The sequence below is a fragment of the Artemia franciscana genome, unplaced genomic scaffold, assembly GCF_032884065.1.
Source record: "Artemia franciscana unplaced genomic scaffold, ASM3288406v1 Scaffold_6978, whole genome shotgun sequence".
Taxonomy (NCBI): domain Eukaryota; kingdom Metazoa; phylum Arthropoda; class Branchiopoda; order Anostraca; family Artemiidae; genus Artemia; species Artemia franciscana.
The window spans coordinates 1-15,323 of NW_027067137.1; the positions used below are offsets into that span (position 1 = coordinate 1).

At 33.0% G+C, this 15,323-nt stretch overlaps 1 protein-coding gene across 1 annotated transcript; it reads right to left on the reverse strand.

The window, feature by feature from the left end:
• Nucleotides 1–12,491: 12,491 nt before the first annotated feature.
• On the reverse strand, nucleotides 12,492–13,424 carry LOC136043522 (serine/threonine-protein phosphatase 6 regulatory ankyrin repeat subunit A-like; the record flags this gene model as incomplete). Its single annotated transcript, XM_065728438.1, has 1 exon — nucleotides 12,492–13,424. A coding segment is annotated over exon 1 (933 nt), but the record flags the coding sequence as incomplete, so codon positions are not given.
• Between the last annotated feature and the right edge of the window lie 1,899 nt (nucleotides 13,425–15,323).

Consider the following 15,323-nt stretch of genomic DNA (forward strand, 5'->3'; position numbering starts at 1 on the left):
TTACCTTTTTCAATTTTTTTCTTCTTTTGCATTCAAGGTTCGAACCACCTGGAACCACTTGGACCTAAAATCTGAAACATAACGCTCAACCAACTCAGCTACTTTGGCTTGTATACATTCGTTTTTGAATTGGTATCTGATGAAATAATTCAGAAGTCATATGCGGACAGACAGACAAAACTTTTTTTTTAGTTTCTTTTTTAGTTTTTTAGCCTTTTTTAGTTTTTTTATTAGTTTTTAGGTGTTTTTTTTTAGTTTTTTTTTGTAGTTTTAAATATTTTTTCTTTTTTTTTCTTTTTTAGTTTTTAGTTTCTTACCTTTTTTTAGCTATGTTAGTTTTTTTTGTAGTTTTACCTTTTTTTTGTTTTTTTCTTCTTTTGTATTAATACCAAAGTCAAGGTTCGAACCTGGAACCTCTTGAACCTAGAACCTGGAATATAACGCGTTACCAACTCAGCTACATCGGCTTGAATACTTTCGTTTTTGAATTGGTATATGATGAAATAATTCAGACGTCATATGCGGACAGATAGACATAGTTGGTAACCAACACCTAGTTGGTGGGGGTGCCAAAAACTACAAAAAAAACTAAAAACTAATAAAAAAGCTAAAAAACTAAAAAAACTAAAAAAAGGCAAAAACTACAAAAAAAACTAAAAACTAATAAAAAAAATAAAAAAGCTAAAAAACAAAAAAAACTAAAAAAACTAAAAAAAGGTAAAAAACTAAAAAAACTAAAAACTTAAAAAAAAGGAAAAAACTGAAAAATAAGCTAAAATAAAGGTAAAAACCAATAAAAAACTAAAAAAAAAACTGAAAAAACTAAAAAAAGGCAAAAACTACAAAAAAAACTAAAACTAATAAAAAAAGTAAAAAAGCTAAAAAACTAAAAAAAATAAAAAAACTAAAAAAAGGTAAAAAACTAAAAAAAATAAAAATAAAAAAAACTAAAAAAAAGGAAAAAACTGAAAAATAAGCTAAAATAAAGGTAAAAACCAATAAAAAACTAAAAAGAAAAAAAGGAAAAAACTAAAAAAAATTTTCATCTAAAAAACTAAAAAAAACTAAAAAAGGTAAAAACTAAAAGAACTAAAAAAGAAAAAAATAAATGACGAGACAAAAGGAATGTTCGATTAGCAATCAACAAAGCACCGGGACACAGGGAGTATAAATGACGACCAGGACATAAGTAAAAAAAAACTAACAAAACTAAAAAGAAGGTAAAAACTACAAAAAAACTAAAAAGAAAAAAAAACTAAAAACTAATAAAAAAACTAAAAAATCTAAAAATCTAAATAAACTAAAAAAGAAAAAAAAGGAAAAAAATAAAAAAAAAAGGGGGCGCGAAGCGCCCCCACCAACTAGGTGTTGGGGTGGCGCGAAGCGCCACCCCAACAGCTAGTATATAGATATATATCTATATATATAAAAATAAGTTGTCTGTGTGTGGATCTGTGGATCAGGTGACGTCATGTTTGTCTTCATATGACGTCTGAATTATTTCACACTAATACAAAAGAAGAAAAAAACTAAAAAAGGTAAAAACTACAAAAAAAACTAAAAAGAAAAAAAAACTAAAAAAGCTAAAAAACTAAAAATAACTAAAAAAAGGTAAAAATCTAATAACTAAAAAAAAACTGAAAAAAATAAAAAAAGGCAAAAACTACAAAAAAAATAAAAACTAATAGAAAAACTAAAAAAGCTAAAAAACTAAAAAAACTAAAAAAAAACTAAAAAAAGGTAAAAAACTAAAAAAAACTAAAAACTAAAAAAGAAAAAAACGAAAAAAAGGAAAAAACTGAAAAATAAAAGAGAAAAAGAAAACTAAAAAAATATGAATAAATATATATAAAAATAAGTTGTTTGTGGGTTATGTCTGTCTGTCTGTCTGTCGAGTGACGTCGTGTTTGTCCGCATATGACGTCTGAATTATTTCACACTAATACAAAAGAAGAAAAAAACTAAAAAAGGTAAAAACTACAAAAAAAAACTAAAAAGAAAAAAAACTAAAAAAGCTAAAAAACTAAAAAAAACTAAAAAAAGGTAAAAAACTAAAAACTAAAAAAAACTGAAAAAACTAAAAAAAGGCAAAAACTAAAAAAAAACTAAAAACTAATAAAAAACTAAAAAAGCTAAAAAACTAAAAAAAATAAAAAAACTAAAAAAAGGTAAAAAACAAAAAAAAACTAAAAACTAAAAAAGAAAAAACTAAAAAAAAAGGAAAAAACTGAAAAATAAGAGAAAAAGAAAACTAAAAAAATATTAATAAATATAAAAAAAAATCTAAAAATCTAAATAAACTAAAAAAGAAAAAAAGAAAAAAGGAAAAAAATAAAGGAGAAAAACAAAACTAAAAAACGAATGTATATACAGACCGGGACACCGGGATACAAATGACGACCGGGACACAGGGAATATAAATGACGACCGGGACACAGGGACACAACTACAATATGGACGCCGGGGGGCACAGGGGGATATAAATGACGACCGGGACACCGGGACACAAGGAATATAAATGACGCCCGGGACACTCAAAGAGAAATCAAAGACTGGAACACCGGGACACAAATGACGACCGGGACACAGGGAATATAAATGACGACCGGGACACAGGGACATAACTACAAAGGGGACGCCGGGGTGCACAGGGGGATATATAAATGACGATGGCGACTCAGGGAATGGTCGATTAGCAATCACCATCAAATGACGATGACAACTCAGGGAATGGTCGATTAGCAATCACCATCAACAAAGCTCAAGGGCAATCATTAGAATCATGAGGTATAGATCTGAATACGGATTATTTTCCCATGGACCATTATATGTTGCATGTTCAAGAGTCGGTAAACCTGACAATCTATTTATATGCACAGACAATGGGACAGCAAAGAATGTTGTATATTCGCAAGTTTTACGTAGTTAAAAACATATATATATATATATATATATATATATATATATATATATATATATATATATATATATATATATATATATATATATATATATATATATATATATATATATATCTATATATATAAAAATAAGTTGTCTGTGGATGGATGGATGGATGGATGTGTGGATGGATGTGTCAGGTGACGTCACCTGAAAAAACTGGATTAGGTGACGTCAAAACTGAAAAAACTAAAAAAAGGCAAAAACTACAAAAAAAACTAAAAACTAATAAAAAAAATAAAAAAGCTAAAAAACTAAAAAAACTATAAAGGTAAAAACCAATAAAAAACTAAAAAAAAAACTGAAAAAACTAAAAAAAGGCAAAAACTACAAAAAAAAACTAAAAACTAATAAAAAAAGTAAAAAGCTAAAAAACTAAAAAAACTAAAAAAACTAAAAAAAGGTAAAAAACTAAAAAAAATAAAAAATAAAAAAACTAAAAAAAAGGAAAAAACTGAAAAATAAGCTAAAATAAAGGTAAAAACCAATAAAAAACTAAAAAAAAAAGGAAAAAACTAATAAATGACGACACTCAAAGAGAAAGCGACCAGGACAAAAAACTAAAAAAAAAGGCAAAAACTACAAAAAAACTAAAAACTAATAAAAAAAATAAAAAGCTAAAAAACTAAAAAACTAAAAAAAGGTAAAAAACTAAAAAAACTAAAAACTAAAAAAAAACTAAAAAAGGTAAAAACTAAAAGAACTAAAAAAGAAAAAAATAAATGACGACACTCAAAGAGAAAGCGACCAGGACAAAAGGAATGTTCGATTAGCAATCAACAAAGCACCGGGACACAGGGAGTATAAATGACGACCAGGACACAAGTAAAAAAAAAAATTAACAAAACTAAAAAGAAGGTAAAAACTACAAAAAAAACTAAAAAGAAAAAAAAACTAAAAACTAATAAAAAAACTAAAAAATCTAAAAATCTAAATAAACTAAAAAAGAAAAAAAAAGGAAAAAAATAAAGGAGAAAAACAAAACTAAAAAACGAATGTATATACAGACCGGTACACCGGGATACAAATGACGACCGGGACACAGGGAATATAAATAACGACCGGGACACAGGGACACAACTACAACGGGGACACCGGGGGAAACAGGGGGATATAAGTGACGACCGGGACAAAAAAACTAAAAAGAAATAAAAACTAAAAACTAATAAAAAAAACTAAAAAATCTAAAAATCTAAATAAGCTAAAAAAGAAAAAAAAGGAAAAAAATAAAGGAGAAAAACAAAACTAAAAAACGAATGTATATACAGACCGGGACACCGGGATACAAATGATGACCGGGACCCGGGACACAGGGAATATAAATGACGACCGGGACACAGGGACACAACTACAACGGGGACACCGGGGGAAACAGTTGGATAACCTGACAATCTATTTATATGCAAAGACAATGGGACAGCAAAGAATGTTGTATATTCGCAAGTTTTACGTAGTTAAAACCATATATATATATATATATATCTATATTCACAGGTGGGACATAGGGACACAACTACAATGGCGCGTAACTATTATGGCGCGTAACGACTTACGCGCGTGGGGGGGCTTGGGGGGGGCGCGAAGCGCCCCCACCAACTAGGTGTTGGGGTGGCGCGAAGCGCCACCCCAACAGCTAGTATATATATATATATATATATATATATATATATATATCTATCTATATTCACAGGTGGGACATAGGGACACAACTACAATGGCGCGTAACTAATATGGCGCGTAACGACTTACGCACGCGGGGGGGCTTGGGGGGGGGGGGGCGCGAAGCGCCCCCACCAACTAGGTGTTGGGGTGGCGCGAAGCGCCACCCCAACAGCTAGTATATTATATATCTATATATATAAAAATAAGTTGTCTGTCTGTCTGTGGATCTGTGGATCAGGTGACGTCATGTTTCGGCTGACGTCATGAAATTAGTTGCCGTCATTTTTGCTTTGAAGGTGACGTCATTCAAGTTATATAAGACATATGTTCGCGTAGAAATCTATTAATGTTTAAGTTTACAATAACTGATGAAGATGCTCAAAGAGTCTATGCCAAAAAACTTGCTGCTGATAGAGAAAGTCAGAAAAGAAAGCGTACCGAGGACCAGAGCAACGCGAAAGCAGACTTGCTGCTAAAAGAGAAAGTGAAAAAAGAAGGCGTGCCGAGGAATCAAAAGACCAGCAGGGAAACAGGCTTGAGGCTGATAGAGAAAGAAAGAACAGAAAGCATGCCGAGGAACTACCAGAGCAACGCAGAAGCAGACTTGCTGCTAAAAGAGAAAGTGAAAAAAGAAGGCGTGCCGAGGAATCAAAAGACCAGCAGGGAAACAGGCTTGAGGCTGATAGAAAAAGAAAGAACAGAAAGCATGCCGAGGAACTACCAGAGCAACGCAGAAGCAGACTTGCTGCTAAAAGAGAATGTGAAAAAAGAAGGCGTGCCGAGGAATTACAAGAACAGCAAGAAATCAGGCTTGCTGCTGATAGAGAAAGTAAGAAAAGAAAGCGTGCCGAGGAATCACAAGAACAACAAGAAATCAGGCTTGCTGCTGATAGAGAAAGTAAGAAAAGAAAGCGTGCCGAGGAATTACAAGAACAGCAAGAAATCAGGCTTGCTGCTGATAGAGAAAGTAAGAAAAGAAAGCGTGCCGAGGAATCAGAGCAATCTGAAAGTTATCGCCTGGCATTCAGGTACAACCCAGTCGATGATTATAGCTTGAGTATATGTGTTCAAATCGGGACAATGTCTAAAATTTGTCCCTATTGCAAGGCCTTGAAATTCAATGGTGAAACAATGGGAATGTGTTGCGCCTCAGGAAAAGTTAAACTTCCTCTATTGGCTGCACCACCAGAGCCATTGAAGACTTTCCTTACTGGAACTACGTCAGAATCTAAGCGTTTTTTGTCAAAAATCAGACAATACAACTCATGTTTCCAAATGACGTCGTTTGGAGCCCAAATCGAAAATCCAGATCAATTTATGTCTACTTTCAAAGTAAAAGGGCAAATTTATCATAAAGCAGGGTCCCCAGGGGCCGAGGAATTACAAGAACAGCAAGAAATCAGGCTTGCTGCTGATAGAGAAAGTAAGAAAAGAAAGCGTGCCGAGGAATCAGAGCAATCTGAAAGTTATCGCCTGGCATTCAGGTACAACCCAGTCGATGATTATAGCTTGAGTAGATGTGTTCAAATCGGGACAATGTCTAAAATTTGTCCCTATTGCAAGGCCTTGAAATTCAATGGTGAAACAATGGGAATGTGTTGCGCCTCAGGAAAAGTTAAACTTCCTCTATTGGCTGCACCACCAGAGCCATTGAAGACTTTCCTTACTGGAACTACGTCAGAATCTAAGCGTTTTTTGTCAAAAATCAGACAATACAACTCATGTTTCCAAATGACGTCGTTTGGAGCCCAAATCGAAAATCCAGATCAATTTATGTCTACTTTCAAAGTAAAAGGGCAAATTTATCATAAAGCAGGGTCCCTTCTACCATTCTCAGGCGAGAATCATAAATTTTTACAATTGTACTTCATCAGTGATAGAAATTCTGAATTGAATGCACGTTGGGAAATTTCTCCCAACGTTGAAAGGACAATCGTTTTCCAATTGCAACATCTTTTCCACGAAAATAATAATTTAGTGCGTCTGTTCAAAACAGCCATCGATTTGATGCCTACTGATACTCATAAAATTGTTATTTCCGCTGACAAAACGCCTCCTGGCCAACATGTGCGTAGATACAATGCTCCGACTATCGACGAAGTGGCAATCGTTATTGTCGGTGATCAGTTTTTACCTTGAGATATTATTCTACATAAGCGAAACGCTCAGTTGTTAAGAATTGCTGAAACTCATCGATGCTACGATGCCCTACAATATCCTATCATTTTTTGGGATGGAGCCGACGGCTATCACTTTAATATTAAATTGATGAATCCAGCCACTAACAAAGAAATGAATAAGAAATGCAGTGCAATGCATTATTATTCCTATAGACTAATGATTCGGCAGGATGAAGAAAATTATATTTTAAAATGCCGTGAATTGTTTCACCAATTTGTCGTGGATATGTATGCTAAAATTGAATCAGAACGTTTGCTATATATCCGCCTGAATCAGACCAAGCTCCGCTCTGAACAATACATTCATTTGCGAGATGCAGTTATAAATGACGGTAATACCACAAACGTTGGAAGATTAACAATTTTACCTTCGTCATATGCTGGCAGTCCCCGTCATATGCATGAATATGCTCAAGATGCTTTTGCGTATGTTCGTCTCTATGGTCGTCCAGATTTATTTATTACATGTAAATGTAATAAATTATGGCACGCGAAAAAAAAACAATGGAAAACCTAATAGATGCCACAATTTTGACAGGGCCTTATGAGGGTGAGGCTGTTCTTATTCCTCGCATTCCCATGATTCCAACGGATCTGCTTTTTCAATTTAAAAGATTGCAATTCCCAAGTCGATTAGCATTTGCAACCACCATCAACAAAGCTCAAGGGCAATCACTAGAAAAATGCGGTATAGATCTTAATACAGATTGCTTTACCAATGTACAATTGTATGTTGCATCTTTGAGGGTCGGTAAACCTGACAATCTATTTATACGCACAGACAATGGGACAGCGAAGACTGTTGTATATTCACAAGTTTTACGTAGTTAATTTGTATTGTATCTATCTATCTATCTATCTATATAAAAACGAGTTGTGTGTATGCATGTTTGTTTGTTTGTAAAAAGAGCGTTTGCATATGACGTCATTATTAGTACATACGGCTTTGTATATGGACAGACAATGGGAAAGCCAAGAATGTTGTATATTCGCAATTTTTACGTAGTTTGAAACACATATATAAATCTATCTATATTCACAGGTGGGACACAGGGACACAACTACAATGGCGCGTAACTAATATGGCGCGTAACTAATATGGCGCGTAACGACTTACGCCCGCGGGGGGGCTTGGGGGGGCGCGAAGCGCCCCACCAACTAGGTGTTGGGGTGGCGCGAAGCGCCACCCCAACAGCTAGTATTATATATTATTATGTAGTGTCATTGTAGTTGTGTCCCTATGTCCCACCTGTGAATATATATATATATATATATATATATATATATATATATATATATATATATATATATATATATATATATATATATATATATATGTGTTTAACTACGTAAAACTTGCGAATATACAACATTCTTCGCTGTCCCATTTATATTCCTTGTGCCCCGGTCGTCATTTGTGCCCCGTTGTCCTGGTCTGTATATATATTCGTTTTTGAATTGGTCTTTTTTTTTAGTTTTTTACCTTTTTTTTAGTTTTTTTGTTATACCTCATGATTCTAATGATTGCCTCTGAGCTTTGTTGATGGTGATTGCTAATCGAACATTCCCTGTGTCCCAGTCGTCATTTTTATATCCCCCTGTGCCCCCCTGCGTCCCCGTTGTAGTTGTGTCCCTGTGTCCCGGTCGTCATTTATATATCCCCCTGTGCCCCCCGGCGTCCCCGTTGTAGTTTTGTCCCTGTTTCCCGGTCGTCATTTATATTCCCTGTGTCCCGGTCGTCATTTGTATCCCGGTGTCCCGGTCTGTATATACATACGTTTTTTTAGTTTTTTTTTTCTCCTTTATTTTTCATTTTTTTCCTTTTTTATTTTTTTCTTTTTTAGTTTTTTGGCTTTTTTAGTTTTTTTAGTTTTTTAGCTTTTTTAATTTTTTTATTAGTTTTTAGTTTTTTTTATAGTTTTTTTTGTAGTTTTTACCTTTTTTTAGTTTTTTTTACTTATGTCCTGGTCGTCATTTATACTCCCTGTGTCCCGGTCGTCATTTGTGTCCCGGTGCTTTGTTGATGGTGATTGCTAATCGAACATTCCTTGTGTCCCGGTCGCTTTCTCTTTGAGTGTCGTCATTTATATTCCCTATGTGCCTGTGTCCCGGTCGTCATTTGTGTCCCGATGTCCCGGTCTCTAATTTCGTCAGTCGAAAACATGACGTCAGTCAACAAACAAACATGACGTCACCCGACAGACAGACCCACACATCCACAGACAACTTATTTATCTTCTATATATATAAAAATAAGTTGTCTGTGGATGTGTGGATGGATGTGTCAGGTGACGTCACCTGAAAAAACTGGATCAGGTGACGTCAAAACTGAAAAAACTAAAAAAAGGCAAAAACTACAAAAAAAACTAAAAACTAATAAAAAAAATAAAAAAGCTAAAAAACTAAAAAAACTATAAAGGTAAAAACCAATAAAAAACTAAAAAAAAAACTGAAAAAACTAAAAAAGGCAAAAACTACAAAAAAAACTAAAAACTAATAAAAAAAGTAAAAAAGCTAAAAAACTAAAAAAACTAAAAAAACTAAAAAAAGGTAAAAAACTAAAAAAAAATAAAAAATAAAAAAAAAAATAAAAAAAAGGAAAAAACTGAAAAATAAGCTAAAATAAAGGTAAAAACCAATAAAAAACTAAAAAGAAAAAAAGGAAAAAACTAATAAATGACGACATTCAAAGAGAAAGCGACCAGGACAAAAGGAATGTTCGATTAGCAATCAACAAAGCACCGGGACACAGGGAGTATAAATGACGACCAGGACATAAGTAAAAAAAAAAAACTATCTATATATATAAAAATAAGTTGTCAAACTAAAAAAAGGCAAAAACTACAAAAAAAACTAAAAACTAATAAAAAAGCTAAAAAACTAAAAAAACTAAAAAAAAGGCAAAAACTACAAAAAAAACTAAAAACTAATAAAAAAAATAAAAAACCTAAAAAACTAAAAAAACTAAAAAAACTAAAAAAAGGTAAAAAACTAAAAAAACTAAAAACTAAAAAAAACTAAAAAAAAGGAAAAAACTGAAAAATAAGCTAAAATAAAGGTAAAAACCAATAAAAAACTAAAAAAAAAACTGAAAAAACTAAAAAAAGGCAAAAACTACAAAAATACTAAAAACTAATAAAAAAAGTAAAAAAGCTAAAAAACTAAAAAAACTAAAAAAACTAAAAAAAAACTAAAAAAAGGTAAAAAACTAAAAAAAATAAAAAATAAAAAAAAACTAAAAAAAAAGGAAAAAACTGAAAAATAAGCTAACATAAAGGTAAAAACCAATAAAAACTAAAAAGAAAAAAAGGAAAAAACTAAAAAAAATTTTCATCTAAAAAACTAAAAAAAACTAAAAAAGGTAAAAACTAAAAGAACTAAAAAAGAAAAAAATAAATGACGACACTCAAAGAGAAAGCGACCAGACAAAAGGAATGTTCGATTAGCAATCAACAAAGCACCGGGACACAGGGAGTATAAATGACGACCAGGACATAAGTAAAAAAAAAACTAACAAAACTAAAAAGAAGGTAAAAACTACAAAAAAACTAAAAAGAAAAAAAAACTAAAAACTAATAAAAAAACTAAAAAATCTAAAAATCTAAATAAACTAAAAAAGAAAAAAAAGGAAAAAAATAAAGGAGAAAAACAAAACTAAAAAACGAATGTATATACAGACCGGTACACCGGGATACAAATGACGACCGGGACACAGGGAATATAAATGACGCCCGGGACACAGGGACACAACTACAACGGGGACACCGGGGGAAACAGGGGGATATAAATGACGACCGGGACAAAAAAACTAAAAAGAAAAAAAAACTAAAAACTAATAAAAAAACTAAAAAATCTAAAAATCTAAATAAGCTAAAAAAGAAAAAAAAAGGAAAAAAATAAAGGAGAAAAACAAAACTAAAAAACGAATGTATATACAGACCGGGACACCGGGATACAAATGACGACCGGGACACAGGGAATATAAATGACGACCGGGACACAGGGACACAACTACAACGGGGACACCGGGGGAAACAGGGGGATATAAATGACGACCGGGACACCGGGACAGGGAATGGTCGATTAGCAATCACCATCAACAAAGCTCAAGGGCAATCATTAGAATCATGAGGTATAGATCTGAATACAGATTGTTTTCCCATGGATCATTATATGTTGCATGTTCAAGAGTCGGTAAACCTGACAATCTATTTATATGCAAAGACAATGGGACAGCAAAGAATGTTGTATATTCGCAAGTTTTACGTAGTTAAAACCATATATATATATATATATATATATATATATATATATATATATATATATATATATATATATATATATATATATATATATATATATATCTATCTATATTCACAGGTGGGACATAGGGACACAACTACAATGGCGCGTAACTATTATGGCGCGTAACGACTTACGCGCGCGGGGGGGCTTGGGGGGGGGCGCGAAGTTTTTTTAGTTTAGTTTTTTAGTTATATATATATATATATATATATATATATATATATATATATATATATACATATAACTACGATGTCTCATTGTCTGTGCATATAAATAGATTGTCAGGTTCACCGACTCTTGAACATGCAACATATGATTGTCCATGGGAAAAACAATCCGTATTGAGATCTATACCTCATGATTCTAATGATTACCCTTGAGCTTTGTTGACGGTGATTGCTAATCGAACATTCCCTGTGTCGCCGTCGTCATTTATATATCCCCCTGTGCCCCCCGGCGTCGCCGTTGTAGTTGTGACTCGGTCGTCATTTATATTCCCTGTGTCCCGGTCGTCATTTGTGTCCCGGTGTCCCAGTCTGTAATTTCTCTTTGAGTGTCCCGATCGTCATTTATATTCCATGTATCCCGGTGTCCCGGTCGTCACTTGTGTCCCGGTCTGTATATACATTCGTTTTTGAATTGGTCTTCTTTTTAGTTTTAAATTTTTTTACCTTTTTTTTAGTTTTTTTTAGTTATACCTAATGATACTAATGATTACTCTTGAGCTTTGTGGATGGTGATTCTTAATCGAACATTCCCTGTGTCCCCGTCGACATCTATATATAGAACAAGGACAAGGATATATATCCTTGTTCTATAGAACAAAGAAGAAGGATATATATCCTTGTTCTTTGATGCACGCACTCTTTTAAAACTCACCATTACGCTTTTTGAATATTTTTTCAATCACTAAATCAATTATCTTATGCTAGAAACTCTTAATGCTACCACTCCTTGTGGAGTAGTTCAGAAGCATTTATGAAATTTTTCATGTTTCATTGCTTAGACCGCTCAGTATTTGTTCAACACATTCATGTGGTAATTCAGTAAATCTGTTAAAGAGAGAATTGAAACTTCTATTGGCTAGTTCAAGCAGCACTTTCCTTTCTATGCTGTCTCTGAAACGGCTTTTTATTATTGTGTTATACATTGAAAATTTTGTTTCCCAGTTTGATGATTTCAATAAACCTTTCAAAGAATTTTCATTCATCGTGTATAGTTCTATTGAGCTTATTCCTTTGATAAAAATGTCATAGAACGTTATTTACAAAATATTGTCTCACTCCTCATTTGTTCTAGTTCTCTTACTAATTGATCCTTGAGCTCATTTGCAGGATAACTTGTCTGAGTCTTGTCTGAGAGCCTTATGTTTCTTTAACTTACATACAAATTTGCAACTCTCAGTTTTAACACATGGCTTGCAAAATAAACGGCAGTATCATCAACAACAGCTACATCAAAAGCTGTATGGCCATATCTATTTGTAATATCTATGTCAGATCCATGCTCCAGAAGAGTTGCAACACACTCTTTATCTCCACACCAACTAGCATAATGAAGCGCTGTCATGCCATCCTTGTCCTTAGAGTTAACATAGGCTCCATATTTGAGAAGATATTCAACAGTCTGTGTGTGTCCTTTCCAAGCTGTTTTATGAAGTGGACTTTCACCTTTCCAAGCTGCACCATGAAGTGGACTTTTACCTTCCCTACAGTTTATATTAAGATCAGCGCCAGACTGTATAAGACATTCAACAGTCTCTGTGTGTCCTTTCAAAGCTGCTAAATAAAGGGGAGTTTCACCATAATTATTTCTTATATTAATATCAGGGCCAGACTTCAATAGACATTCAACAGTCTGTGTGTTTCCAGTCCAAGCTGCAACATGAAGTGGAAAATCACCTAGGTAAGTACATTTTATATTAAGATCAGCGCCAGACTGTACAAGACATTCAACAGTCTCTCTGTGTTCTAACAAAGCTGCTAATAAAAGGGGAGTGTCACCATAATTATTTCTTATATTAATATCAGGGCCAGACTTCAATAGACATTCAACAGTCTGTGTGTTTCCAATCCGAGCTGCAACATGAAGTGGACTATCACCTAGGTAACTACATTTTATATTAAGATCAGCGCCAGACTGTATAAGACATTCAACAGTCTCTGTGTGTCCTTCCAAAGCTGCTAAATAAAGGGGAGTTTCACCATGAAAATTTCTTATATTAACATCAATGCCAGACTTTAAAAGACATTCAACAACCTGTGTGCATCCTTTTGAAGCTGCTAAATAAAGTGATCTTTCAATTGGAATGGACATGTTATTTTATTATGTTTCTGTAGTTTAAATGGATATGAACCACTGTTCTCATATCATTGCTATATATAGGTATGATTACGTCATGACTCCTGTACTCGTATGATGTACTTGCGCTCCGTAATGATTTTATTTAAAATTACGTCATTAGCCTAGGTTACAGGTAACACAAGAGTAATACATCACACCATTTGAATTGATCAACAAAATATTATTGCTGTGTTGAACACTATTGTCACATATCAGTCTACTCATTAAAATTCCTATTAGTTTTGATGAGTGCTAATAATTATGATCTGAAATGTAAGGTTTTATCATGGAAATATTTTTTCCAAGATATTTAAATTAAAAATTTTGAGATGTTGCATTTAAAATTTACTACTCTGACTTTAGCGACTCTTAAAACCTTGCTTTAGAGTTTGGAACTCAGTTCAATTTAATTTGGAAGTAGTCAAAGTCTCTAAATAATTAGGTCACATTGCTTATATTGGGCTAACGGTTCTGATGCTTAAACACGGTAGATTCGGAAAGGAACAGAAGTTAAGCCCTTTTTTTATTTAAATAAAAGCTTTCTGAAAAAGTAGTTTTTGTTCATTTTGAAACCTGAAATGGAGAAATGTTGAAATAATCAATCATAGCAAATATAAAGCTAACTAGTACAAAAATAGATATATAAATGATTCTTAAAACGAATAAAAGTTAAATTTGTTAGTTAGGTCAAACTTGAATTAAACAAAAGCCACCACAATCAATATTTTGGCTACTTTCCGCTTACCCTTTTCCTATCCATAAAAGTCTTAGGCCTATTGTGTCGTTTGCGTTTCATCTATATATATAAAAATGTAGTGTCGGTTACACTATTTTTACCGATACACCGTTACACGTTATTACCGTTATAGGAGCTTAAAAAATTGAGGCTCTTTTTAAATTTTATTAAATTGCTTAAAATGTAAAAGAATGATGATTGCACAAATATTTCAATATATTTTGACAATGGATTAAAGCAATTCGAAAACCTTAAAACAGAAAACCAAAAGTTTGAAGTTTAGTAGAAATTGTTGAAGTTTAAAATGCTTTCTGCTCAAAGAAAATTTGTCAAAGTGTCATTTAACGTCAAAAAGAAATTATTATTAAATTGCTTAAAATGCAAAAAACTGGTGATTGCACAAATATTTGTATATATTTTAACAATGGATTAAAGCAATTCTAAGACCTTAAAACAGAAAACTATACGAATATACTTCATCCATTCAATCCAAAAATGACAAGCACTGCCAGGACCCAGAACACAAGGGAAAAGGAGAATCCATATATAGAAGCCTGCCGCGTGCCATGCTGGGGCCCGCGGAGACCGGTGGCAAAGCAGCCGGGACCCAGCACTCTCTGTGGTTGGAACACAAGGGACAATGAGTATCCATATATAGAAGCCTGCCGCGTGCCATGATGGGGCCCAGCGGTGAAGCCGCCGGGACCCAGCTAGTTAACTATATGTATCTTTAACAGTGTATTTTTTTTTTAATAACGTCGGCAAATAAAAACAAATTACTATAAAAATTTTAATGACAGGATGAATTATGACTCAACTATGAACTTATTTTTCATTCATTCCTAGACGGTTGATTGCCAAAAACGATCTTCATCCTTTATCTGTAGAACCTGTAAACTATTTCTCTGTGACTCCTTTTGTTTTCCGTACCTCCACTCTTCAGAACCATACCTGACCATAATTATTACTAATCCTGGTGAGCAAGCATATCTTCGGTATTCATCCAAACTTGTTTCAACTGTAAGAAAAGTTTTTATTTTCAAAGGGTAAATGTGAAGTCTATATTAGTGCTAAAAGGTATTTGATTGTAACAAGCTCAAGCTCAAGTTCAAGTTCTATTTATTTTCATAAAATAA